This window comes from Lepidochelys kempii, chromosome 16 (genome assembly GCF_965140285.1).
Source record: "Lepidochelys kempii isolate rLepKem1 chromosome 16, rLepKem1.hap1, whole genome shotgun sequence".
Taxonomy (NCBI): Eukaryota; Metazoa; Chordata; order Testudines; family Cheloniidae; genus Lepidochelys; species Lepidochelys kempii.
Window position 1 is genome coordinate 3478620 of NC_136395.1, and position 27729 is coordinate 3506348.

Consider the following 27729-nt stretch of genomic DNA (forward strand, 5'->3'; position numbering starts at 1 on the left):
ATACAACATGGCTTTACAAAAGGTAGATCATGTCAAACTAACCTGATCCCTTCTTTGAGACGGTAACAGGTTTTTTAGACAAAGGGAATGCAGTGATCTAATTTACCTCGATTTCAGTAAGGCATTTGATACGGTTCCACATGGAGAATTATTAGCTAAATTGGAAAAGATGGGGGTCAATATGAAAACTGAAAGGTGGATAAGGAATTGGTTAACAGGGAGACTACAGCGGGTCACACTGAAAGGTGAACAGTCAGACTGGAGGGAGGTTACCAGTGGAGTTCCTCAGGGATCGGTTTGGGACCAATCTTTTTATTACTGACCTTGGCACAAAAAGTGGGAATGTGCTAATAAAGTTTGCAGATGACACAAAGCTGGGAGGTATTGCCAATACAGAGAAGGACCGGGATATCATAGATCTGGATGACCTTGTAAACTGGAGTAATACTAATAGGATGAAATTTAATAGTGCAAAGTCATGCATTTAGGGATTAATAACAAGAATTTCAGTTATAAGCTGGGGATGCATCACTTGGAAGTAACAGAGGAGGAGAAGGACCTCGGAGTATTGGCTCATCACAGGATGACTATGAGCCGCCAATGTGATATGGCCATGAAAAAAGCTAATGCATTCTTGGGATGCATCTGGCGAGATATTTCCAGTAGAGATAAGGAGGTGCTAGTACCATTATACAAGGCACTGGTGAGACCTCACCTGGAATACTGCGTGCCGTTCTGGTCTCCCATGTTTAAGAAGGATGAATTCAAACTGGAACAGGTGCAGAGAAGGGCTAGCTACTAGGATGATCCGAGGAATGGAAAACCTGTCTTCTGAAAGGAGACTCAAGGAGCTTGGCTTGTTTAGCCTAACCAAAAGAAGGTTGAGGGGAGATATGATTGCTCTCTATAAATATATCAGAGGGATAAATACCAGAGAGGGAGAAGAATTATTTAAGCTCAGTACCAATGTGGACACAAGAACAAATGGATATAAACTGGCCATCAGGAAGTTTCGACTTGAAATTAGATGAAGGTTTCTAACCATCCGAGGAGTAAAGTTCTGGAACAGCCTTCCAAGGGACGAAGTGGGGACAAAAGACATATCTGGCTTCAAGACAAAGCTTGATAAGTTTATGGAGGAGATGATATGATGGGAAGTCTAATTCTGGCAATTAATTGATCTTTGACTCCTAGCGGTAGATATGCCCAATGGCCTGTGATGGGATGGGATATGAGTTACTACACAGAATTCTTTCCTGGGTGTCTGGCTGGTAAGTCTTGCCCACACGCTCAGGGTTTAGGTGATCGCCATATTTGGGGTCGGGAAGGAATTTCCCCCCAGGGCACATTGGCAGAGGCCCTGGGGGTTTTTCACCTTCCTCTGCAGCGTGGGGCAGAGGTCACTTGCTGCAGGTTTCTCTGCACCTTGAAGTCTTTAAACCACAATTTGAGGACTTCAATAGCTCAGACATAAGTTAGGGGTTTGTTACAGGAGTTGGTGGGTGAGATTCCATGACCTGCGTTGTGCAGGAGGTCAGACTAGACGATCATAATGGTCCCTTCTGACCTTAAAGTCTATGATTCTATGATTCTCCTCTAAAAAACCCCAAAAAACAAAGAAAGCCAAACCAAACACGTAGTGTTGACGTGCTCAAAATGTCACTCTGCTGTCAACGCTAAGCCAGTCAAAAGTGACAAAAGAATCTGCCATGAACACCTTTTCTAAATCTCCGCCTGCTCCGAGCTTGTTTAAACCAATTCGCTACAAGTCAGCAGGAGACAAAAGCATCAGACAGTCAGATGCCAAAGAGCTCAGATTAAGCTCTGGATGATGCATACTTTTCTGGACTTCACTTACCATCATCATCATCCCTTCTCCATGATTGTGCCCCGGTGATGTTGTAGGGTGATGATGTTCCGAGGTCAGATGATAATGCTCAGAGGTTGATTCCATGGAGCTGTTCATCACATGGTTTGTGTGGTGGCTGGACATCTTTACTGCAGACTTGTCAATGATGGCGCACGCAGGACAGTGGGAGCCTTGAAGAAAGATGGAATAATGGACGTTAGAGCAAGAGTCACAGGAAACACTTCCCCAAACAGAAGGCAGTTTCTATTGTCCACAAAGAAAAAGTCAGGCCTCCAACAAGCCGCACCCCGAGAACTACTGTCCGAGAGATGAGGCTCATAGCCTGGGACATACCATCCTCCCTCAAGCTCTGTACACAGAACTCAAAGCAAATGCTCAATTTCCAATGAGGTGTGTTTCCATTAGGTTAATTTCTTTAATATCTTTGCAACTCTCTAGTGGGTGGCAAAGTCACTACCCTGAAGAGCCTACGATCCAATTGAGAAAACATGCAGCAGGAAAGAAAGGATCATTTTTAACTCATTAAGTGAAAAAGTCTCCTCTAAACTCCAGACATCAAACATGCAAAAGCTGACTTCTGTTGCTTCAGAATCTAATTGCTCCCAAGCCCCATTTTCATTGCATCTATCAAAGGATCAGACTCACAGTTCTCCTAATTGGCAGCCATGCATTTGATTGGGAACAGGTCTATCCAAAAATTGCATTAGTTTGGGACAAGAGTTACTGCTGATGGAAAGGTCTGAAGCAGCCCCAGGCAAGCCAGTCTCATTTCCACAAACTTTCGTTCTTCACCTCTCCCCTCTAATTACTTTAGACATAACCGTGAGAGAGAAAAAAAACATACAGAAGGCTGCAAATCCAAATCCATTAAATCTGTTTACTGCAAATCAAGTGGGTCTGGACAGGCACTTTAGAACAAGGGGAGAGCAAGTAAATGGTTAATGGTGGTCATGGTTTCTCCCTCTCCCTGGGGTGAGGTGCATGTCACAGGAGCTGATCTCAAAATGCTCTGCAGAGTAAAAGAGCAAAGGCAGAAAGGGATTAAGGGTTAGAGGAGATGAAGAAAGGAGCTGGAGTGTCGGGTGAGGCAGAGAGATATAGAGAAGGGGACAATTTATACCTCATATCAGACACTGAAGTGAATGATACAGCTAATGTAATCTACTGGGTGGAGAGGGGAGAAAGAATCGCTCTTTCCATACTTACTGTTCAAACCCAAGGGTTTGGCATGAGGAGTACAGAGGCCACACAGGCATGATCAGACTGTGAGCAAATTAAGGGAATATTAAGGGCTAGTGCAAATAGCAGAAGAAAGTCACTACTGTATCCTCAGCGCTCTCACCTGGGAGCAAGCATTACAGGCGGGCTCAGTGTTTATTTGTTCAATGCATTAGAAGTGCCTATTGCCTCATCTACATGCACATACAACTGTAAAATTTCAAAGCCAAAGAACCAGAGTGGAGGAAACACACACACAAACACACACCCCTAAGCTTCAAATCTCTCCTTCCCAAGCAAAGGGGCAAACAACTACACAGCCCTGTATATTAGGTCATGCAAGAGACATGCTGCATGGGCACTGCAGAGCAACCAGGGCCTTGGGCATAAGCACAGTACCTCAAATAGACTGGGACTCAGGAGACCTGGGCTCTCTTCCCAGCTCTAACACCAATTTGCTGCGTGGCCTTAGTTAAGTCACTTAGCACCAGTCCTGAAGGCTCTCCCAGTGCTTCACAAAGCTGAAAAGCATTGCTCTGTTCCCCTTGGAGAGATGTGCTACGTAGCCCTATTGACTACTACAGACTGTGCTCTAGGTCCTTTATGGTCTAGGATTCTATTCACAACAAAAGGATCCAATTTTAAAAAACCCAATGAAATGAAAACCCACCTCAACCCTCCTAAAGCCACAAGCTACAGGAGACAGTAGGAAGGGGAGTGTTGTGTGCAGAAGAGATGGAGAAAGGTCCTCAATACAGGAGCAATGGTGTTCAGGAAACAACCCAACTTTAAGAAAAGGAGTACTTGTGGCACCTTAGAGACTAACAAATTTATTTGAGCATAAGCTTTCTTTCGTGAGCTACAGCTCACTTCATCGATCCGATGAAGTGAGCTGTAGCTCACGAAAGAAAGCTTATGCTCAAATAAATTTGTTAGTCTCTAAGGTGCCACAAGTACTCCTTTTCTTTTTGTGAATACAGACTAACACGGCGGCTACTCTGAAACCCAGCTTTCAGTCGGTGGTTGGGATGTGGAAGGGGGAGGCTGAGATAAGCACACCAGAACCTGATGCAGGCTGGAGTTAGCTCATCCAGTGGCGCTCAAACTTTTTTAATGGTGACCCCTTTCACATAGCAAGCCTCTGACTGCGACCCCCCTAATAAATTAAAAACACTTTTTAATATAATTAACACCATTATAAATGCTGGAGCAAAGCGGGGTTTGGGGTGGAGGTTTACAGCTCATGACCCCCCCATGTAATAACCTTGTGACCCCCTGAGGGGTCCTGACCCCCAGTTTGAGAACCCCTTTAAGCTAAATAATTAAGTGATGTTTCCAGAGTTTGAGGATTTTGTGCATTCTGCCACCCCTCCCTTCCCACAGTAGGATAATATGAAAAAAAAAAACCCACAGAAAACTGCCTTCATTCCCCCACTGATGTCTTCAATGGCTTTTTCCTGGATGCACCAGTGTCCAAATTGAACAACTATCCCTCTGTCTTACAGTTTTAAACTGCCACCCTTCTCCCTAGCATACAGAGACCTGTAAAATCAACAGCAATAGCCAAGCCCCTAGCAGACTCCAGGGAGTCTCGGCTCTTCTTCCTTTTCGGGTAAAAGCCTGTGGGGCGGTAGGGATTATTTTTTAGATTTTAATGATTTACTCTTTGTCTTGGGTTGCTGGGGCTGCAGAGGATGTCAGCAGTGGGAGGAGCATTCAGAAAAAGCTAACTACCTTAACAAAACGACAGTGAAATATTTGAGTGAGAAGGTGGGGTTTGGTTCTGTTGTGCTGTTTGGGGGGCGGGGATTGGTTTTGTTTATTCAAGTCTGAGTTGTCTAATACTGCCCTTGGTGATGTTCACACAAAGCCCCCACACCTACCTGCCTAAGGAACGAGGACCACTGCTCTTCCCCCTGCCTCGCACACACCCCGAAGATCTCTACAGCTATTTGCCAAGTGTAGTAAGATATTTTATGAGCTCTTAAAGTAAGGTAATGGTGTAAATGGGTAAGACAGCTCAAGCCATTGTGCAAAGGGAATCAATACATGGAAAAACCATTTAAAAATAAGAGTCACCCCCTTGGAGAGCAGGGAAAAAGTCAGCCTGGCTGCATAGTGAGAGCACTAATCGACTGAAGTTACAATCAAGGATGTTCACTCTCCCCAGCTCATGGTGGGAACAGATGGTTTGGAGAAGCAGCTCTAGTAGCTCAGTGGGTCTGTAACAAGTCTTAAGGAAGCAAGAGCAATCCAGAGTAACAAGCTGGCTGCCAGGCGAGGAGCTGCATATCCTGCAAGGAGCATGGCTTTTACAAAGCCATAGTCTAACTGGGGCCAGACACTAGCTCCTATTATGGCAAAAGCTTTAAATAGGTTCAGTTCGGAGCACAGACCCAGCAGTCAGCGGCAGGTATTTTTATGCGAATGGGAGGTTTGCTCTCCGGACTGCACTGCTGCCTGCTCTAGCACTTGTTACTGCTCTCAGGGAAGGAGATAAAATTCCATAGCGACTACTGAGATCTGGACAGGTTCACTGTCTACACAGCACTTCTAGCACATGTGCACGTGCAGTGGGTTCACCTGCATCCTCAACAGTATCCTACTGGGTAAGGAGGAAAAGTGGGGAAGGGAAGAATAGGTTAAGGGATAAATTTCCTCAGCATCTTGTTTTACTGCCCCTTTCACATCACAGTTTAGTTCTGGGGCCAGCTCTCTATACAGGGGCAGTGCCTTCCATTTGAAGGCCCATCAAGACATTAAGAGAAGCAGACCAGGACTTACACACAGGACTGGGAACGATGAACCAGATCCTGAGCTCTAATCCCAACTCCAGACACCAATTCCCTCCATCGCTTTGGGCCAGACACCCCGCCTCAGTTCCCACCCACCGACCCCACCCATCCATGAGCCGAACCAATTCTCAGAACATGCAGACAATGCAGATGCAGGTGGGGTCACTCTGTGAAGCCCTGGGACTGGAGTAGCAGAGTATTACTGAGAATGATAGAGCGCGACTGAAGGAAGACTGGCCACCTCTTGGCTTGCTCTCAGAAGATGCAAGACAAGCACGGGTTGGACCACAGGGATCCTGATGCACCCTGCTTCCCAGGGGATCTGCAAGGGCCAGTTAAAAAGAACGAGGTGCTTTGAGGAGGCCACACACTATGTAAAGGACAGTCTATTGCGGCTCTTCCCTAGAGACAGCCAGTCCTGTTGCTCAGACCTCTCTGGGCTAAGCTCTCCAGTAGCAGCCAGTCTTTCACACATCCCAGAGACACTACAGGTCATGAAAGGTCTAGACTGTGGGAGGGATCCAGACAAATGCTGAAGAGGAAGCACTCAGCCTGGTCTAAGGGTCTGTTTACACCAGAGGTGGGCAAACTATGGCCCGCGAGCCACATCTGGCCTGCGGGACCCTCCTGCCCGGCCCCTGAGCTCCTGGCCCGGGAGGCTAGTCCCTGGCCCCTCCCCTGCTGTTCCCCCTCCCCCGCAGCCGTAGCTGCGCCACCAGCACAATGCTCCGGGGGGCCGGGCGGTGGAGCTGCAGAGCCGTGACCTGACCCAGTGCTCTGGGCGGCGCAGCCGTAGCGCCACCAGCACAATGCTCCGGGGGGCCGGGCGATGGAGCTGCAGAGCCGCGACCTGACCCAGTGCTCTGGGCGGCACAGCCGTAGCGCCACCAGCACAATGCTCCGGGGAGCCGGGCGGTGGAGCTGCAGAGCCGTGACCTGACCCAGTGCTCTGGGCGGCGCAGCCGTAGCGCCACCAGCACAATGCTCCGGGGAGCCGGGCGGTGGAGCTGCAGAGCCATGGCCTGACCCAGTGCTCTGGGCGGCACAGCCATAGCGCCACCAGCACAATGCTCCGGGGAGCCGGGCGGTGGAGCTGCAGAGCCATGGCCTGACCCAGTGCTCTGGGCGGCGCAGCCGTAGCGCCACCAGCACAATGCTCCGGGGGGCCGGGCGGTGGAGCTGCAGAGCCGCGACCTGACCCAGTGCTCTGGGCGGCGCAGCCGTAGCGCCACCAGCCTCGGCTGCTCCAGGCAGCGCGGTAAGGGGGTAGCGGGGGTTGGATAGAGGGCAGGGGAGTTGGGGGTGGTGGTCAGGGGGCGGGGAACGGGGGGGTTGGATGGGGCAGGGGTCCCGGGGGGGAGGCAGTCAGGAATGAGAGGAAGGGGGTTGGATGGGGCGGCAGGGGGCAGTGGATAGGGCAGGAGTCCCGAGGGGGCTGTCAGGGGACAGAGGCGTTGGATGGGACAGGAGTCCCAGGGGAGCTGTCAGGGGGTGAGAAGCAGGGGGGTTGGGGAAGATAGGAGGCGGGGGCCAGGCCATGCCTGGCTGTTTGGGGAGACACAGCCACCCCTAACTGGCCATCCATACAATTTTGGAAACCTGATGTGGCCTTCGGGCCAAAAAGTTTGCCTGCCCCGGTGTATACTTAGAGGTATGACTGCAGCCCACGCGGACGCACCCCAGCTCACTTTGACCTAGCTAGTGCGAATACCAACAGCAGCGAAGCCCTAACAGCACAGGCTTCAGCCCAGGCCAGCCACTCAAGTCGCTACCTAGGGTCCCTGGCAGGCTTGTAAATCCCATACTAAAGACTGTGCTGCTGCATCTTCACTACTCTTGGCACCAGAGCTGGACTGGGTACGTCTCCACATGCCGCAGCCACACCTCCCACCGCAGCATGGACAAACCCGAAGACTCCTAGTGGGCAAATGGAGCCCTTCTTGCCAAGCCAGACAGCTACGCGGATTCCAGTACACTGAGTCCCCTTTGAAATTAATACCCATCACTGACATAACCACGGGGCATAACCAAAAAATAATCAACTCCCACAGCACTTAAACATGCTCCACACAATAGAGTTGTGTAGCTTTTCACACCTCAGCTATTCAAAGGAAAAAAAGCCATCCATTTCCTTGGCTACTGCCCAGAAGAATGGGACCCTTGCAAAACACCTAACAGGTTTCTCTTGTATGAGGGTTATTTACTCTATTCCTGGAATAGTGTTTGTTGTTCAGAGGTCCTCGTGACAATACATGTATCAGCCATGTTGGGAGGGGGCACAGTTACCACATCAGTCCCCAGATGGTTCCATCTTGCAACACAGGTGGGACAGTGTTCCTGATTTGAGGGACTACTATGTGGTCAATGGGTCTCCCGACAGGGTTGATTTAGTAGCAAGGACAGCATTCAGTGGTTCACAAACTAAAGCCAGCTAATCTCTACATTCCCCAGAACAGGTAGCAAAAGTTTCAGGATTTAAAGCTGATGCCAAACTGTAATGAAAGCCCTGAAAGCAAACCTAGAGAAGAAGAGAAACTGAACTGTCGACAAGTCATAAGCACAAAAGACACTGTTTCTGTGCCATTCCCAAGCCATGAATCTTCCAGTACTGCGTAACGCTAAGAAGCGACACATACAAGAAATACATGGCAGTTAGCAGCAGTCTACTTACAGCAGTCCAGCTGGCAGCCAGTGATTTCCAACCTTCCTGACTCACTCTGAGCAGCCACCCTCGAGCTCAGAGCTTTTCAAAGGAAGACACTCCACCCAGAGGTGGGAGGGGGAGGAGAGTCCATAGACACACTGCAGCACTGTTCACTCACTCAACCTGTGGTCTTCAGTGAATGGTCTGAGCTAGTCATCATACGACCAGAATGCTGCCTTTGATTTATTCCATTTCCTGACACCCTTGCCAGCTTCAAATGCTTCCTCTCCAAATAAAACCCTGCCTCCTGGGCACCACTAAACCCAAGGAGATAGTTGATGGTACACTCAAAAGCAACCAGCATATTCTACCTACTTGTATTTCATGAGTTGGGATTCTAAAGCCGTATTTCTTGGGTTTCCAGCTCAGCAAGGGAAGGTCATTCTGGGTCTGGACTCTGTACAACATTTCTCAAACCAGGATCACAGTGGCTGTAAACAGTGAAGTACGTAGGATGCGACAGGTTGATACCCCGATCCACCTCAAAAGGCATGGGGAAGTGGGTCTTTGGGGGTTAAAAGGAGGAGAGGGCAGCCCTTGTGACTGTTTAGCTGGGAGATGCCAGAAATGGCTAGGCGGGAGTGAAAGAGGAGGGGCAGGAGGCAAGGAGAGCAGGGATGTGGCCATGTCACAGCTGTGTTGAGCTGTGAAGGGGAGGATGAGTGGCTTGGATGTGACCTGAAAAGGAGGGTGGAAGCCAGCAATGGGATTGGAGAAAAGGAGACGAGGACAGACTGGCAAGTGAGGGGGATGGGCATTTGGGCAGCTGCATATAGCATGCACCAGAATTGGGGGCTTCTGTTTTTTAAAGAACAAAAATTGAAAGAATTCACAGCCTTGTTACCATTTAAGATAGATTTCCAGAGGTCTTTGAAAACCTCAGCCTAGGAGCATTACTGCACAGACCTTGCACCCCTTGCTACGGGCCCAAGGGATCTGCCTTGCCTCCTTACTGCACAGGGCCATGGTGGCCTGTAACAGCCCAGGCTGACCTGTGCCAGTCCCAGGCATTGTTCGTTAGCCCATGTGCAGTCAAACCTCGGAGATCATCCTAGTCCTGACAAACCTAGAGGTTATAGGAACCGGTCTCCTGAAAAAGATGGAGTAGATCCCCGCCTATGCACGGCAGGAGGGTTTGGAGGGTCTATTAGGACAGGTTCAAGTACAGAAATGTCCAACTTGTGGGCCCATTTCCACTTCTAAATACAGTCCGTGGGCTGGAGTTTAGGATTCCAGCTTTCCTCAGTGCCTGTCGGATCTCCCTGCCAGCAGTCACTGGGAGGGTCTGGGTCTCACCAGGGGTCACCAGGCAGCCTCACAGAGATCTGGGGAGAATCTGGCCATATGCAGTAAGTAACAGGGTGGTTTTTTGTTATTGTTTTTTACATTTGACACCACTCAGTGGAAATCTCCCCTTCTTAGGGCCACTGCTGCTGCTCCTTTGCCCTCTTTCCTCCCTTTCCTCCTCTAACTTTTGTTTCTCTCCCTCCTCCTCGTCTCCTGTTTCCTTCTCTCTTTACCCACATTCATGCCTCCCGACAGACAGGGCTGTGCCTTCCACACCCAACTGTGTGTAGGTTCCATGGCAGGAGGCCCACCAGCTTTCACACTCTGCTTCTGCACACATAAAACAATGGCCTGATTAGAGCAGGGGCTTGGTTCAAATGCTGGCTCATGTACATTTCCTGGAGCTGCACAATTTTGATAGGGAAGCCAGAGAACACAGCAGCACTAGTTAGGCTTTAATGAGATACTTATCAAAGAAAGGCCAGGGAGGACTAGATAGCATGACAGCCTACATCTGACGTATCCACATTCTCTCTCTTTGCCCCAGAGACAGAGCCGCAGATGGGCTTTTAGGAGGTACTCGCTGGAGCTAACTTAGCGTACGCACGCACACACACCCTCCACTGGAGGAGAGGCCAGTGCTCTTCCTCTTAATAGGATTAGGATCACATTCCTTCATGGAGTTTATTTTCATAACATAGAAAAAAACTTGTCCAGTCAGTAGAGCTCAATTAATCTACTCCCCCCATAAACAGAGAGTCCTAATCTTCCAGCCTGTTCAGATTTCCCAGGGACAATTCTGAACTTTCAACACAATAGGAGACAAAATATGGAATTAAGGACAATACCCTCCTACAAGGACACTGCCACAGAACTCTATGAAACAAAGCTTTATTCAAGCAGAGTTTACTACAAGCAGTTTCTACTGTACTGCAAGACAGCAGAGTGCAATATTGGATGACAGACAAAAGCTTTCAGCCATAAAAACAACAATGGGGAAGGGATATTGAGAGGCACAGGAAAGGGTGTAGATACAATTCAACAAAGACGGAGATACAGGGGGGTTGAGAGAGAGAATCATAGAACCACAGGGTTAGAACCACAAGAGTCATCTAGCCAAGATGCAGGATTTGTTATGGCTAAACAGATGGCTATCTAGCCTCCTTTTGAAAACCTCCAGTGAAGGCACTTCCACAACTTCCCTAAGCAGTTTGTTCCATTGTCCTATTGTTCTTACAGTTCAAGTTTTTCCTGAGATTTCATCTATATCTGCTGTGCTGTAGTTTGAACCCATTGCCTCTTGTCCTGCCCTCTGTGGCAAGAGATAACAAATTTTCTCCATCTTTTTATGGCAGTCTTTCAAATATATGAAGACAGCTATCATGTCCCCTCTTAATCTCCATTTTTCCAAACTAAACATTGCCAGTTCCTTCAGCCTTTGCTTGTATGGCTTGCGTTCCATCCCTTTGGTCATCTTTGTCCCTCACCTCTGGATCCTTTCCAATTTTTCTCCTTTCTATACTGCGGTGACCAAAATTGGACACAATCCTCCAGCTGAGGCCTAACCAGTGCCAAGTAGAGTGGTACTATCACCTCCCATGACTTGCATGCTTTGTTAATGCAACCTAAAATTGCATTTGTTTTTTTTGCCACAGCATTGCATTGCTGACTCATGTTGAGGTTGTGATCCAGCACACCTCCCAGATCCTTCTCAGCAGCGCAGCTGCCAAGCCAGTTATCCCCCATTCTGTATTTGTGCATTTGGCTTCTCTTTCCTAAATGTAGCACCTTACATTTGTCTTTGTGGAATTTCATTTTGTTGTCGATAGCCCAGTTCTCCAATTTATCAAAATCCTTTTGAAATTTTAGCTCTATCCTCCAAAGTGTTGGCAATCTCCCCTACCTTGGTGTCATCTGCAAATTTGATCAGTATGCTCGCTATACCTACATCCAGGTCATTAATAGGAGCCATCCTTTGTTTTTTCTGAATGACTGCCCAAGCTCAGTTTAACTTACAAATGCAGCCCCTGCCACCTAGTCCCCTCACTCACACACTAGGGTTTGTACCAGGCTAATGAGTAGCTGTGCCCTTTATATTGCTTTGCTGCTGCAGCCTCCAGTCTGGACTGCTCACAAACAGCATCCAGCATGGAAGTCACTCCCAACTACGTCCATGTGTGCTGCAGCCAGCCAGCCAGCCACGCCTTGGCTCTTAGCAGCCTTGGTTAGAATAATAGAATATCAGGGCTGGAAGGGACCTCAGCGGGTCATCTAGTCCCACCCCCTTCTCAAAGCAGGACCAATAGCTTTGATAGCTGCTTTCAACTACCTGAAAGGGGGTTCCAAAGAGGATGGCTCTAGACTGTTCTCAATGGTAGAAGATGACAGAACGAGGAGTAATGGTCTCAAGTTGCAGTGGGGGAGGTTTAGATTGGATATTAGGAAAAACTTTTTCACTAAGAGGGTGGTGAAACACTGGAATGCGTTACCTAGGGAGGTGGTAGAATCTCCTTCCTTAGAGGTTTTTAAGGTCAGGCTTGACAAAGCCCTGGCTGGGATGATTTAACTGGGAATTGGTCCTGCTTTGAGCAGGGGGTTGGACTAGATGACCTTCAGGGGTCCCTTCCAACCCTGATATTCTATGATTCTATGATTCAATCCCCAACTAAATCACCCCAGCCAGGGCTTTGTCAAGCCTGACCTTAAAAACCTCAAAGGAAGGAGATTCCACCACCTCCCTAGGTAACGCATTCCTGTGCTTCACCACCCTCCTATTGAAAATGGTTTTCCTAATATCCAACCTAAACCTCCCCCACTGCAACTTGAGACCATTACTCCTTGTTCTGTCATCTGGTACCACTGAGAACAGTCTAGATCCATCCTCTTTGGAACCCCCTTTCAGGTAGTTGAAAGCAGCTATCAAATTCCCCCTCATTCTTCTCTTCTACAGACTAAACAATCCCAGTTCCCTCAGCCTCTCCTCATAAGTCGCATGCTCCAGCCCCCAATCATTTTTGTTGCCCTCCACTGGACTCTTTCCAATTTTTCCACATCCTTCTTGTAGTGCGGGGCCTAAAACTGGACACAGTACTCCAGATGAGGCCTCACCAATGTCAAATAGAGGGGAATGATCACGTCCCTCGATCTGCTGGCAATGCCCTACTTATACATCCCAAAATGCTGTTAGCCTTCTTGGCAACAAGGGCACACTGTTGACTCATATCCAGCTTCTCGTCCCCTGTAACACCTAGGTCTTTTTCTGCAGAACTGCTGCCTAGCCATTTGGTCCCTTGAATGTCATCAGATTTCTTTTAGCCCAATCCTCTAACTTGTCTAAGTCCCTCTGTATCCTATCCCTACCCTCCAGCGTATCTAACACTCCTCCCAGGTTAGTGTCATCTGAAAACTTGCTGAGGGTTCAGTCCACGCCATCCTCCAGATCATTAATGAAGATATTGAACAAAACCGGCCCCAGGACCGACCCTTGGGGCACTCCGCTTGATACCGGCTGTCAACTAGACATGGAGCCATTGATTACGACCCATTGAGCCCAACTATCAAGCCAGCTTTCTATCCACCTTATAGTCCATTCATCCAGCCCATACTTCTTTAACTTGCTGGGAAGAAGAATACTGTGGGAGACAGTGTCAAAAGCTTTGCTAAAGTCAAGGAACAACACATCCACTGCTTTCCCCTCATCCACAGAGCCAGTTATCTCGTCATAGAAGGCAATTAGATTAGTCAGGCATGACTTGACCTTAGTGAATCTATGCTGACTGTTCCTGATCACTTTCCTCTAAGTGCTTCAGAATTGATTCCTTGAGGACCTGCTCCATGATTTTTCCAGGGACTGAGGTGAGGCTGACTGGCCTGTAGTTCCCAGGATCCTCCTTCTTCCCTTTTTTAAAGATGGGCACTACATTAGCCTTTTTCCAGTCGTCTGGGACCTCCCCAGATTGCCATGAGTTTTCAAAGATAATGGCCAATGGCTCTGCAATCACATCCCCCAACTCCTTTAGCACCCTTGCATGCAGTGCATCCGGTCCCATAAACTTGTGCTCATCCAGCTATTCTAAATAGTCCTGAACCACTTCTCTCTCCACAGAGGGCTGGTCACCTCCTCCCCATGCTGTGCTGCCCAGTGCACTAGTCTGGGAGCTGACCTTGTTCGTGAAGAAATGGAGTACATCAGCTTTTCCAACATCCTCCGTCACTAGGTTGCCTCCCTCATTCAGTAAAGGGCCCATACTTTCTTTGGCTTTCTTCTTGTTGCTAACATAGCTGAAGAAACCCTTCTTGTTACTCTTAACATCTCTTGCTAGCTGCAACTCCAAGTGTGATTTGGCCTTCCTGATTTCACTCCTGCAGCCTGAGCAATATTTTTATACTGCTCCCTGGTCATTTGTCCAATCTTCCACTTCTTGTAATCTTCTTTTTTGTGTTTAAGGTCAGCAAGGATTTCACTGTTAAGCCAAGCTGGTCGCCTGCCATATTTACTATTCTTTCTACACATCAGGATGGTTTGTTCCTGTAACTTCAATAAGGATTCTTTAAAATACAGCCAGCTCTCCTGGACTCCTTTCCCCCTCTGCTGCAGGTGCCTCCAACATACATTTCTGGGAGAAAAATCTAAGTCTGGGGGTATGTCCTGTACTGCCCAGCCCTCTCCTGGGCAATACAAGTTTATATGAAGTCTGGTATTGTTTTAATAGAAATAATATGCACATAACTTGCCACCCCAAATGGAGTTTTCCAGACACTTCAATTTAAACACATTGAATTAGATAAACAATAAAACAAGTTTATTAACTACAAACAGAGAGATTTTAAGTGAGCACAGGTAATGAGGAATAAAATTCAGAAATGGTTACAAGAAAGATAAAACTCAACTGGTGCCTAACTTACCGTACTATGTCAAACTCGAAGCAAAGGTTCTCTCACATGCTCTCAGCAGCTTTACTGACCAAATTTCTTAGGTCAGGACCCTAGAATCCCTAGAATTCTCCCTAGAATCCACCGAGCGCTTCCTTTGTCTTGTTGTTTCAGGTGCCGTGAATGCTATAAAGGGGCGGACCTTGGGGTGTTTGTCCCTCCTTTTTATATTATCAGTCCCCCGCTTGAAAAACCATTTCCGGCTGAGATTCAGGAGACAAAGTGTCAACAGGGAAGGATGTTCCCTGCTGCTTTTTCCTCACCTATTAGAGAGTCTCTTTGTTTCTCTTCCTGCTTGATGATCCTGTTTACTGCTTAAATGCAAATTAAGCAGAGCACATGTTCCTTTGTTTAAGACAGCCCTGTATGCCAACTTCTACTTGGGTAGGGCTGTGGTTTGGAACACGTATTAACAACACCATACAGTGGAATATTGTAACATCACATGCAATGTTGTCATATACATTTTATCAGGATAATAATGACCAGCTAATCATGAGTTTTCAAACGCTATCTCACAAAATGTACTTTGTAAAAAGATTAAGATAGTGCATAGGGTGTGGACACATGGTTACATTCTGTCACACCCTCCCCCTCTTATTTTATCCCCACCCTCATTCCAGTATTGCTTCATTCTCTCTCCTTCCTCATTTATTCCATACACTGCATTCATCATCTCCTCTCCACTGCTCACTCTGCTCCCCCCCATGCCCCTCACCTTTCTCGGTGTGTACATCATATGACCATTTTTCCCCTCTTCCCTCCAGGCCTCCCCAGGACAGATGGCGCAAGAGGACAGGGGAGTCCAGGATGCCCCTTTCTTCCCAATTTCATCCCCTCATGCTATGTAAGAACTAGGGGAGAACCCAGATCCTGCTGTTCCAGAACCACAAACCTGTATCACTTGAGCTAAAGGAGAATCTCCATGAACATTACAGTACCTTTGACACAGATGAGGTCTGCTTCCATCCAGCAGAGGGCAGTGACAGAAACACACCCTCCACAGGTCAGTACAATCATTATTAAGTCTCTAGACCAGTGGTTCTTGGGCTCAGGGCCCATCTGTAAATGTTTATGGCCTGTCACGACCCAGTAAATAGTCTGGGAGTGGGGGCCCTGAGATGGTTTCAGTTGGGTCTTGCCCAGCACTCACCCCACAGCAGAGGCTCCCGCACTATGAGGCTGGCTGGGCTTGGTTCTCGGCTCTGGTTTGGCCCTACCCCCCTGACTGGACCAAATCTGTGATAGCGGAATTGTGAGCTGGCTCATGGGTTGCAGGGCCACTCACTCAGATTTGGCCTGCCTGGGCTCCCATCATCATGATGGCTGGGCCAACCTTGAGTGGCACGGGGACCCTAGGGGTTGCAGTGCCTGGAGTGGGGAGGCAAGCCCAGCCAGCCCTGTGGGACAGGAGCCACAGGAAATGCTATGTGACCCTTTGAAACATTCTAGTAACCCAATTTTGGATCCCAACCCACAGGTTGACAAACCCTGCTCTAGACCATAATTAACATATTTAAAGAGAAAATGTTTCCAAAGGGAAATCAGGAGGCTTCTGAAACTAAATGATTTGGAGACACTCTTATCTAGATTCCTGGACTTTGAGAAGAATGTATCCCAAAAGATGCAGTGGCCACATAGCAGCCCTCCAGTGGGTACTGATCAGCAGCAAGGCTGGTATTAATAATTTGTTATAGCAACAGCCATATTACTCAACTCTTGCACTGCACGGTGCTTTGTCTTAACACGATGAGGCACAGGGACAGCCTGATACGATCTATTTACGCAAGAGTCTGGCACGGAGTTATAATTAGGAGCAGGTTGCTTATCAAAGTTATCTGCTCAATAGCAGAGATGTTATTAATGCAATGAGCAGCCTGGTCATGATCAGATTGAAGCTTAGTCCCCCATCTTGCCTGGGCACTCATGGAGAGGTCAGAAAAACAGTTGTGACAAGACAGCCAGTTTGAAAGGCACAATCCTCATCCTTCCAACTAGGGGCAGTTTGCCTACAACAGTATTACCTTCCCATGTGTATCTAAGAGAAAAGACAAGATAGGTGTAAGCTGATTTAGAGAACCCACTGTCAACTCTGCCACTAATTTCTAAAGATATTTTAATGACCAAAGTGCCCGCATTAGAGCATGCAGGCACCGTACATCCTAAACAAGCCATTTAAAAGATACCTTCAGCAATAACACGCAATTAAAAGCAGATGTTAATGTGCTCCCAAAGAGGGCTGATCCCAGGCACCAGGAGGCAACTTCAGAAGATCCTTCTGTATGCCCCTGCGTGTGCAAAGGACACTTGTGAGAATCTCATCAGGACCATACTGTTACAACTGCACCTCTGCTGTATCCTGCCACATGCTATAAATGCAGAGAAAGCATGACAGAGAGATGCAATGAGCTCTGCTCCCACAGTATTGGTAATGCAGAGATGGGTGAGCCTAGCTAGAACAGCAAACACAGAGCACCCCAGAGAAGGGGCATCTGCATGATTCTATGAAGGGCTAACAAAGGGCAAAAGAGGGCACGCACAAGCTGACTGGTTCATTCTATACTTTTCCCTCTTCTGCTCACTGGCACTGCAGAGTGCATTGACTTTTAGTAGGCATCAGACTGGCTCTCTGGTTTCTCATGCTCCCACGTCAACGGTCTTCAAGCTTCTGCTTTCCTGTGACATGAAGAGGAGATACTTTTCAGAGTAGGGAGAGTCTTCATTGTGTCCTGGACAGCACAGATGGTATTGAAGCATGGACAGTCAGTCTAACCCTTGTGCCGAGTTTGTCTCTGCTGGGGATCTGACCACTTCATGGATGCTTTTCACCCTACTCTTGCTTTGGCATGAGGAGCTCTGCTAAGTGTCATGTTTGCCATGGCCATGATTTCTGTGGCAAAACTCAGGAATATTTCATGGTCTTTTCCCTCCAGCTGCATGCTACTGAGTAAGCCTTTTCCATGGACTGTTCTCACACATTTCGCTGTTGTGCTGTTTTGATAGCTGTCCCTAATAGTCTGAAAGCTTATGAAGATATTTTCCATTAGAAAAGGATTAAGCTAACAGTCAGTAAAACGGCATGGGCCTGGACTTTTTGTAAACTAAAATTATGACCTTTGCACCGTTGTCGTGTCTTTCCATTTGTTGTCACTTCAATCAGCCCAAGCAGGCTTGTTAGGGGAGCTGGAGTTTGCAGCAGGGTCTTACATAAGAACTTACTCATCTCCAAGCCTTGTGCAGCCTGTACAAAAGCCATCCCTCTGCTTTTAGGACACATTTTTAGATGTTTAGTTGCACAAACGCTGAATGAATTATTACTTGTACTTACACTTCCACAGGGCCTTCCGCCCAAGTGTTTCAGAGGTGGCTCAGCATCATCCTCCCTATTTGACAAAAGAGGGAAACTAGACAGAGAGGTCAAGAGGAGGAATCCAGATCCCATTCCTCCTACCCTCCTGGGTTTTCACAAAGCAAAAAAAATAGTCAGTAGAAAGATATTGCAAAAAAGGGTCATTCTGAACCCTATGAAATGGAAACAACTAACATTTTTCACAAAGTCATTTACCTGTTTTTAGCCAGCTTTATCGAAGAGTCTAGGTAGAGAGTTTACCATCCAAAAACAAGGGATAACAGCCAAGATTTACCACATCCAGGTATTTGTTTTTACCTTGGGACTGGCAGCTATTCCCAAATTCATAATAGAATAGATTAAATACTACAGCAACATCCAATAGCATGTTTTAGCAGCAGTCACTATACTAACAAGACATTACTACTACTTTGATCACATATAGACAATTTCCTCTTTCACAGCTTAGAACAATTCATCTCAGTAACACACAGAAAGCACTACTGGAGATCTTAAAAGGACACAGTCTACTTTAAAAAATATTTCAGACTGGTAAAAACACAAAAACAAAAAAAAACCCACAATTACTGTTACAATACCCAAGATGCCAATAAGTGAAGGAGTATAAAGAAAAAGGTTATTTATTTTTCCAGTTCATTTATTTTTTATATTTAGCACTGCTGTCAGTTGCTGGCTGAGTATGTTCTCTCCATGTGCTGCACTGGTTCTGGCCAGGCAGCCAGCACAGCAGACCTCGATCAAACTGTCCAAGAAGATCAAAGACTCAGTTCAGTGGTGAAGGGAGTCAGCCAGGTTTATTGTCAACAAAGCACAGTAATAGCATCCCATAGATTCTACAGGGATACTAAAACAGGTATGCTGTTACAATGGACCACAATCAGTGAGCAGCAGGCCCTTTGGCCAGATAAAGACACTCGCAGTGACAACTCTTTTATTCCCCAATACAAACCAGTTACATGTTCCTCTGATGTGGTTAGTTACCACCCTTTACCTTGTTCCTCTTGGTTCGATCAAAATCTCGATCCCGGTCATCCTGACCTTATCTTTAGGAGGGGTATCGGGGTGTTCTGACATGACCCTTCTGGAATGGGTTTATGCAGGTATCCAGTGTCTAGCACTTCCTAGGAGTGTTTGTGGTTTTGCAGTATGAGCCATGTTCACGGACCAGACAATGAACCTGCGAGCAGGCATGTTCTGTAACAGGGCCTGACTTTTGCTCATAGTCTGACTCTTGCTAACTTTGCTTTATCTCAGCAGGGCCTGACTTTTGTTTAGGCCTTAGGCAGCATACCAGGCTCCATGTTTCAGGCGCTCTCCTTCTACTACAAGCACCAGCACTATGTGAGCAGTTTCAGTTTTCAACTGTACAGTAAAGTTTTTCCATCAGTTTCTTCTGCTGTTTGTGTGGGTCTTTCACACAGCAATGAGTACATGGGGGCCAGGGGAGAAATGTAACAAAGCTCATAAAAATGGACTCGGGGAGTCCCACCATTGCAAGTTGTGACATTACCCAGGGTACAGTCTGGACTGTTGAACAGCTGTGTCCCCTCAATTCTCCAATCTGAGGTGCCTTGTACACAGCTTTGCTGTGAGAACAACCACTCATGGCCAGTTCACACACATCCTCTAGCATGCAAAATCACTCCCAGTTGAACTGCATGAATGCTCTGGCCTGCCACTCATGAATTACATACAGGGCAACACCAGCAAACTCCCAGTCCCAGATCTTCCCCCGGAAATGTGCATCTTATACTGCTCAGCTCTCTACTGGACAATGGAAGCTCATATAATATCCATCATTTCATCAATGGCAAATGATATGCACAGACCTTGTTATCTCAAGTAAAGGTTCCTAACATTTCATTCCAACACACACTGGCTTAGATAAAACAATAAAACCAGCTTATTAGCTATAGAAAGATAGATGTTAACTGATCACAACTAATGAGGCTTAAAAGTCAGAATTGGTTAAAAAGAAAATAAAAAGATAAAATGCAGACTAATATCTAACTTAGCAAGTTAAATGGATTCAAAGCAAAGGTTTTTCTCACCACATGCTTTACAGTCTTTACTGTCTGGAAGCCTCCAGACCAGGACCCCTCTCCCAGTTCAGTGTTTCTTCAGTTGTTGTTGCCCTGAACAGAGCACCGTACAGAGGTAATTTATGTTGTGGGTGTTCTCTATTCTTATAACTTTCTCCTCTCTTTGAGGATTATCTCCAGTCGGGGTTCAGCTGACAACCAGTCTGTTTACAGGAACCCCCAGCTATTCTATTGTCTATATGTAAAGTTCTTGCTTACCTAAATGAGAGTTTATGATAGTCCATTTGATTATGCTAATCAACCTGGCCCAGGCGTCAATGTGTCTTTTGTCTCTGAAGAACTGGTTTGGGCCTGCTTTTCTAACTTCGGGACATGTCACTGCAGTGTTATCCAGCAGACCCTTATAACTTTACATACAATGTTGCCACACATTTTACCAGGAAAACAACATTCAGCAGATTATGAGTTTTTAAATGATACTTCACAAGCAATGTTCCCTCTAATTTTTTACATGCATGTACAAATGAATTTGGTTTTGTGAACCAATATGGAGGTGATGTGTGGCAGGGATGGGGCCAAGGGGTTCAGAGTGTCAGAGGGGGCTCAGGGCTGGGGCAGAGGGTTGGGATGCAGGGGGGAAGGAGGGGTTGAAAGCTCTGGGGTGGGGCCAGGAATGAGGGGTTTGGGGTGTGGGAGGAGGCTCAGGGCTGGGGCAGAGGCTTGGAGTGTGTATGTGTGTGGGGGGGGATGAGGGCTCCAGCTGGGGGTGCAGGCTCTGGGGTGGGGCTGGATTAAGAGGTCTGGAGTGCAGGCTGCCCAGGGGCTGTGGCAGGGAAAGAGGATTCCCCCCAGCCCTCTCTCGTCGCAGTAGCCCGGGGTTGGGGCACCTCTCCCCAGCCACAGCAACTCTCCCCACCTGTGCAACCCCTGACAGCCTGCTGCACAGCCACGCAGCTTAGAGGGAACTTAGCTCACAAGGCATAGTTTGTACAACATTTATCATAGTTTTGTAAAAAGGATGATCTTAGGGATACAGTTTTTCACACAAGTATAGTACTTGAAAGACCTTTCTGGACCCCAACTAGATTTTGACTTGACAGCGTCCCTTTGACCCCCACAAACAAGCTCCAGATCACGACAGGTTCTCTGTCATACAGATCTTGTGAAGAGATTCTGCCATCAATCCTGCAGCTACTTTATACCATGAAGTCTACAGAGTGTCCACATTCATCGTTCACTAAAGTCAGGAGGAGTCATTAGAAAAGCGTGGCAGAGTCTGGCCAGTGTAGTTACTAGGAGCCCATCTGTATGTTCAATATCAGCTTCAAGATTTTGGCTGAAGTTCTAGCCATCTATCAAGAGCAATGCTTCTCAGACCCACTGTAAGTGGATCCAACTCCATTAGAGTTCAACCTGCTTAACATGGGTAAAAAGCGGGCCCATGATTTCTTAGGCTCAGTCTACAGTAGGAGCACTTCACCAGTACAGGAATACCAGTCTATTATACCAGCAAGGCACTTCTAGTGCGGCAGCTGTTATATTGGCGAAGCAGCACTCTGTACCGCTGCAGGAAAACCACCCTGCATGAGTGAAACAAGCTATACCAGTAAAAGTACAGTTCTGCACCTGTGTTGATACTAGGGGTTTCTGTGGGTCAGGGCTCACACCTCTTCAGACTCAACAGGAGACAGCTATGCCAGCAGAAGTCTCTAACGTAGAGCTGGCCTGGGAGTCAGGTCAGATTCACGGAAAGCCACTTTGGCCCAAACAATACTCATACTTCCTGGAACACAACTCAACATGCACATAAGCAACCCATGGCAGCAATGGTTCTTGGACTGCAGATCATCCTTTGGATTTTCACTCCCACTCCACCGGCTTGGTCTTGGTTCCAAGCTCATTAAAGCTAGTTTTGTTACTGGGCGATAGTGCCCAAAGCTTCTCGTCAGAGGGATTCTCTGCACATAATTCAGCTCAGAGCCACAGAGCACTCGCTGGTCAAGTGGGGAGAGCTGGCCAATCAACCATTACTGGCTCCCCTCCTGTCACCAGTGGAGAAGGACAGAACAGCCAGGAAGGGAAGAGGCAACAATCTCCTCTTCCTCACGTAATTAACTCTTTCCAAAAGAGACAAACCGCATTCAGTAACAGCACTTTCCTAACATTACTCAACCACAGCACAACTGCTGTAGTTGTCACAGAGGTGTTGTGTAATTGAGAGTGAGAATGTGACCATGAGATGGTTGAGTTCAGGATCCTCACAAAAGGAAGAAATGAGAGTAGAAAAATACAGACCCTGGACTTCAGAAAAGCAGACTTTGACTCCCTTAGGGAACTGATGGGCAAGATCCCCTAGGAGGCTAATATGAGGGGGAAACGAGTCCAGGAAAGCTGGCTGTATTTTAAAGAAACCTGATTGAGGGCGTAGGAACAAACCATTCTGATGTGCAGTAAGAATAGCAAATATGGCAGGTGACCAGCTTGGCTTTATAGTGAAATCTTCGGTGAGCTTAAAACACAAAAAGGAAGCTTACAAGAAGTGGAAACTTGGACAGATGAATAGGGAGGAGTATAAAGATATTGCTCGAGCATGCAGGGGTGTAATCAGGAAGATCAAAACACAACTGGAGTTGCAACTAGCAAGGGATGTGAAGGGTAACAAGAAGGGTTTCTACAGGTATGTTAGCAACAAGAAAAAGGTCAGGGAAAGTGTGGGACGCTTACTGAATGGGGGAGGCAACCTAGTGACAGATGATGTGGAAAAAGCTGAAGTACTCAATGCTTTTTTTGCCTCGGTCTTCACAGACAAGGTCAGCTCCCACACTGCTGATCTGAGCAATACAGTATGGGGAGGAGGTGAGCAGCCCTCAGTGGTGAAAGAACAGGTTAAGGACTTTTTAGAGAAGCTGGATATGCACAAGTCTATGGGTCCAGAGCTAATGCATCCGAGGGTGCTGAGGGAATTGGCTGATGTGATTGCAGAGCCATTGGCTATCATCTTTGAAAACTCGTGGCGATCGGCAGAGGTCCCGTACGATCGGGAAAAGGCAAATATAGTGCCCATATTTAAAAAAGGGAAAGAGAACCTGGTGAACTACAGACTGGTCAGCCTCACCTCAGTCCCTGGAAAAATCATGGAGCAAGTCCTCAAGGAAACCATTTTGAAGCACTTAGAGGCAAGGAACGTGATCAGGAACAGTCAACATGGATTCACCAAGGGCAAGTCATGCCTGACCAACCTGATTGCCTTCTATAATGAGATAACTGATTCTGTGGATATGGTGAAAGCAGTGGACATGATATATCTTGACTTTAGCAAAGCTTTTGATATGGTCTCCCACAGTATTCTTGCTCGCAAGTTAAAAAAGTATGGATTGGAGGAATGGATTATAAGGTGGATAGAAAGCTGGCTAGATTGTCAGGCTCAACAGGTAGTGATCAACGGATTGATGTATAGTTGGCAGCCAGTATCAAGCAGAGTGTCCCAGGGGTTTGTCTTGGGGCCGGTTTTGTTCAACATCTTTATTAATGATCTGGATGATGGGATGGATTGCACCCTCAGCAAATTTGCAGATTACACTAAAATGGGGGGAGAGGTAGATATCCTGGAGGGTAGGGATAGGATACAGAGGGACCTAGACAAATTAGAGGATTGGGCCAAAAGAAATCTGATGAGGTTCAACAAGGACAAGCGCAGAGTCCTGCACTTAGGATGGAAGAATCCAATGCACCGCTACAAGCTGGGGACCGACTGGCTAAGCAGCAGTTCTGCAGAAAAGGACCTGGGGAGTACAGTGGATGAGAAGCTGGATATGAGTCAGCAGTGTGCCCTTGTTGACAAGAAGGCCAACGGCATTTTGGGATGTATAAGTAGGGGCACTGCCAGGAGATTGAGGGAAGTGATTATTCCCCTCTATTCAGCCCTGGAGTACTGTGTCCAGTTTTAGGCCCTCCACTACAGAAAGGATGTGGACAAACTGGAGAGAGTCCAGCAGAGGGCAACAAAAATGATCATGGGGCTGGGGCACATGACTTATGAGGAGAGGCTGAGGGAACTGGGATTGTTTAGTCTGCAGAAGAGCGGGGTGGGGGGGAGATTTGATAACAGCTTTCAACTACCTGAAGGGGGGTTCCAAAGAGGATGGCTCTAGACTGTTCTCAGTGGTGGCAGATGACAGAACAAGGAGCAATGGTCTCAAGTTCCAGTGGGGGAGGTCTAGGTTTGGTATTAGGAAACACTATTTCACTAGGAGGGTGGGGAAGCACTGGAATGGGTTACCTAGGGAGGTGATGGAATCTCTTTCCTTAGAGGTTTTTAAGGCCCGGCTTGATAAATCCCTGGCTGGGATGATTTAGTTGGTGTTGGTCCTGCTTTGAGCAGAGGTTTGGACTAGATGACCTACTGAGGTCTCTTCCAATCCTAATCATCTTCTTCTATGAATGTGAGTGCTCACAAGACATATTCCATTATGGAAGATGGGTGCATCCCTGGCTATTAGCCAGGATGGTCAGGTATGCAACTCCATGCTCTGGGTGTGCCTAAACCTCTGACTACCAGAATGGGAATGGGAGGACATGGGATGGATCACTAGATAATTGTCCTGTTCCCTCTGAAGCCTCTGGCAGCAGCCACTGCCAGCAGACAGGATACTGGGTTAGATAGATCATTGGTCTGACCCAGTATGGCTGTTCTTATGTTATCCGATGCAAGCCACACTGCGAGAGTTTGAGAATCCCTGCTTAAGCTTTTACACAGGAACCAATGTGGGGGAGGGGTGGAAGGGTTCAGCACTGCTACTGGTTTAGGCCCTGGAATACTCTTCAATTGGTATTCAAGCCAAACCCAGCACTAAAAGTCCTATCCGGCAAGTTACACTAGGTGCCCTCAATCCCTCAGGGGACAGGTTCCTTAGAAAATGAATGGTTTCAGAGTAACAGCCGTGTTAGTCTGTATTCGCAAAAAGAAAAGGAGTACTTGTGGCACCTTAGAGACTAACCAATTTATTTGAGCATGAGCTTTCGTGAGCTACAGCTCACTTCATCGGATGCAACGATGAAGTGAGCTGTAGCTCACGAAAGCTCATGCTCAAATAAATTGGTTAGTCTCTAAGGTGCCACAAGTACTCCTTTTCTTTTTAGAAAATGAATGTTTACCTCATTCTCTATAGAGATACTGTACTTTGCATGTACATCAGAGCAGTTTCCTCTAACATTTTTGTCCTGCCTACAATCATTTAAAATTATTTCAGAATTTTTGACTAACTGAAAATAAATCAGAAATGTGACCCCGTAATAAATACTTGACCAGGGAATATTTTCATCACACTTTGAGAAACAATCTTAAGTGGCACCCAAAGAAGTTAAAATTCTTCCAATACATCCCCAAGATATCAGTGAGGAAAAAAAAACTTCTCCACTTGCAGAAAACTTAAGGTGACTCATCACACCCTACCGCATACACTAGCTGGCCTTGCTCCCTAGCAAGATAACAATATAACCTAGCTCTTATACAGATGAGCAAGTCTTACACAGAGACCATAAAATAAGACAGAGGACACTAAATGTGATGACAACATTAGTTTATCAGTGACCACACTGAGCAGGAACCAAAGGCTGACAAACACAGAACCTCTCCACAAACTGACCCTTGGGGAGTAGATGCAGGAATGGTTCTCTCTTAAGCGGTACATGAGAGAAGCTGGGGTCAAGATTTTCAGAAATTGAAACCTAAAAATAAGCATCTGAACTGGGTACCTGTATACATGACTTGCTATTTCATCCCCTTCTGAGATCAATGGGAGCTGTTGACTCCTCAGCACCTTTGAGAATCAGGCCACTTGGTTAGGAACCAAAATATAGATTTAGGAGCCTAAATTTAGCCTCCTACTTTTTAAAATCTCAGCCTGGGGTCTCTTGCCATAGAAACCCTCCACAGAGGAACTCCGTGTAACTCACTTAGGGAGTTACCACGGAAAGATGCACCACCTATACTGCACAAAGCATCTGAAGGTCAATTCAAAACATTTTGAGAATTTACAGAACACAAACGGCATCCTACAGGAGTCAATACTCCTTCTGAATTAAGTATTAGAAAACCACTCAATTCCTTGTTTACACATATTGGTCTAGATCAGTGGTTCTCAAACTAGGGCCGCTGCTTGTTCAGGGAAAGCCCCTGGCAGGCTAGGCCGGTTTGTTTACCTGCTGCGTCCGCAGGTTCAGCCAATCGCGGCTCCCACTGGCCGCGGTTTGCCGCTCCAGGCCAATGGGGGCTGTGAGAAGGGCGGCCAGCACATCCTTTGGCCCGCGCCGCTTCCCGCAGAACCCATTGGCCTTGACTGGTGAACCGCAGCCAGTGGGAGTCGCGATTGGCCGAACCTGTGGACACGGCAGGTAAACAAACCAGCCTGGCCAGCCAGGGGCTTTCCCTGAACGAGCAGCAGCCCTAGTTTGAAAACCACTGGTCTAGATGATTCATATAAAATTCTATCTATCCCTGTGATTTCATATTTAACCATTTCAAACCATATTTCAAACATAAGCTCCCAAGCTGCTTTTTAGCATAGTATCCAAGGACTAACTGGCTCATAGTCTCCTTTCCTTTTTGGCATGCATACAATGAAGTGGGCTGTAGCTCACGAAAGCTTATGCTCAAATAAATTTGTTAGTCTCTAAGGTGCCACAAGTACTCATTTTCTTTTTGTGGATACAGACTAACATGGCTGCTACTCTGAAACCTTGCCTTGTTGTATTTCATAGAATCATAGAATATCAGGGTTGGAAGGGACCTCAGGAGGTCATCTAGTCCAACCCCCTGCTCAAAGCAGGACCAATCACCAACTAAATCATCCCAGCCAGGGCTTTGTCAAGCCTGACCTTAGAAATATCTAAGGAAGGAGATTCCACCACCTCTCTAGGTAACACATTCACCACCCTCCTAGTGAAAAAGTTTTTCCTAACATCCAACCTAAATCTCCCCCACTGCAACTTGAGACCATTACTCCTTGTTCTGTCATCAGCTACCACTGAGAACAGTCTAGATCCATCCTCTTTGGAACCCCCTTTCAGGTAGTTGAAAGCAGCTATCAAATCCCCCCTCATTCTTCTCTTCCGCAAACTAAACAATCCCAGTTCCCTTAGCCTCTCCTCATAAGTCATGTGTTCCAGTCCCCTAATAATTTTTGTTGCCCTCCGCTGGACTCTTTACAAGAAGGATGTGGAAAAATTGGAGTGTGGGGCCCAAAACTGGACATAGTACTCCAGATGAGGCCTCATCAATGCCAAATAGAGGGGAATGATCACATCCCTCGATCTGCTGGCAATGCTCCTACTTATACAGCCCAAAATGCCATCAGCCACCTTGGCAACAAGGGCACACTGTTGACTCATATCCAGCTTCTTGTCCACTGTAACCCCTAGGTCCTTTTCTGCAGAACTGCTGCCGAGCCATTCGGTCCCTAGTCTGTAGTTGTGCATGGAATTCTTCCGTCCTAAGTGCAGGACTCTGCGCT

The 27729-nt window shown here is 47.0% G+C and overlaps 2 protein-coding genes across 7 annotated transcripts in view; one reads left to right on the forward strand and one right to left on the reverse strand.

Annotated features, from left to right (window-relative positions):
* The window catches only part of SLC31A1 (solute carrier family 31 member 1), a 60426-nt gene that overhangs the window by 16687 nt on the left and 16010 nt on the right, over positions 1-27729 (reverse strand). For all 4 annotated transcript variants that reach the window (XM_073313910.2, XM_073313909.1, XM_073313908.2 and 1 more), the window contains one exon: positions 1859-2040. In XM_073313910.2, coding sequence (XP_073170011.1) covers positions 1859-2040 — 182 coding nt within the window. The remainder of the gene's footprint in view (positions 1-1858; positions 2041-27729) is intronic.
* FKBP15 (FKBP prolyl isomerase family member 15) overlaps positions 1-27729 on the forward strand; it is a 126514-nt gene that overhangs the window by 1002 nt on the left and 97783 nt on the right. For 2 of the 3 annotated variants that reach the window (XM_073313897.1, XM_073313898.1), the window contains exon 2: positions 15574-15812. The gene's annotated coding sequence lies outside the window, so the exon portion shown is untranslated. Of the gene's footprint in view, positions 1-9017; positions 9033-15573; positions 15813-27729 lie in introns of those variants that run through there. The other variant, XM_073313900.2, reaches the window with a different exon arrangement.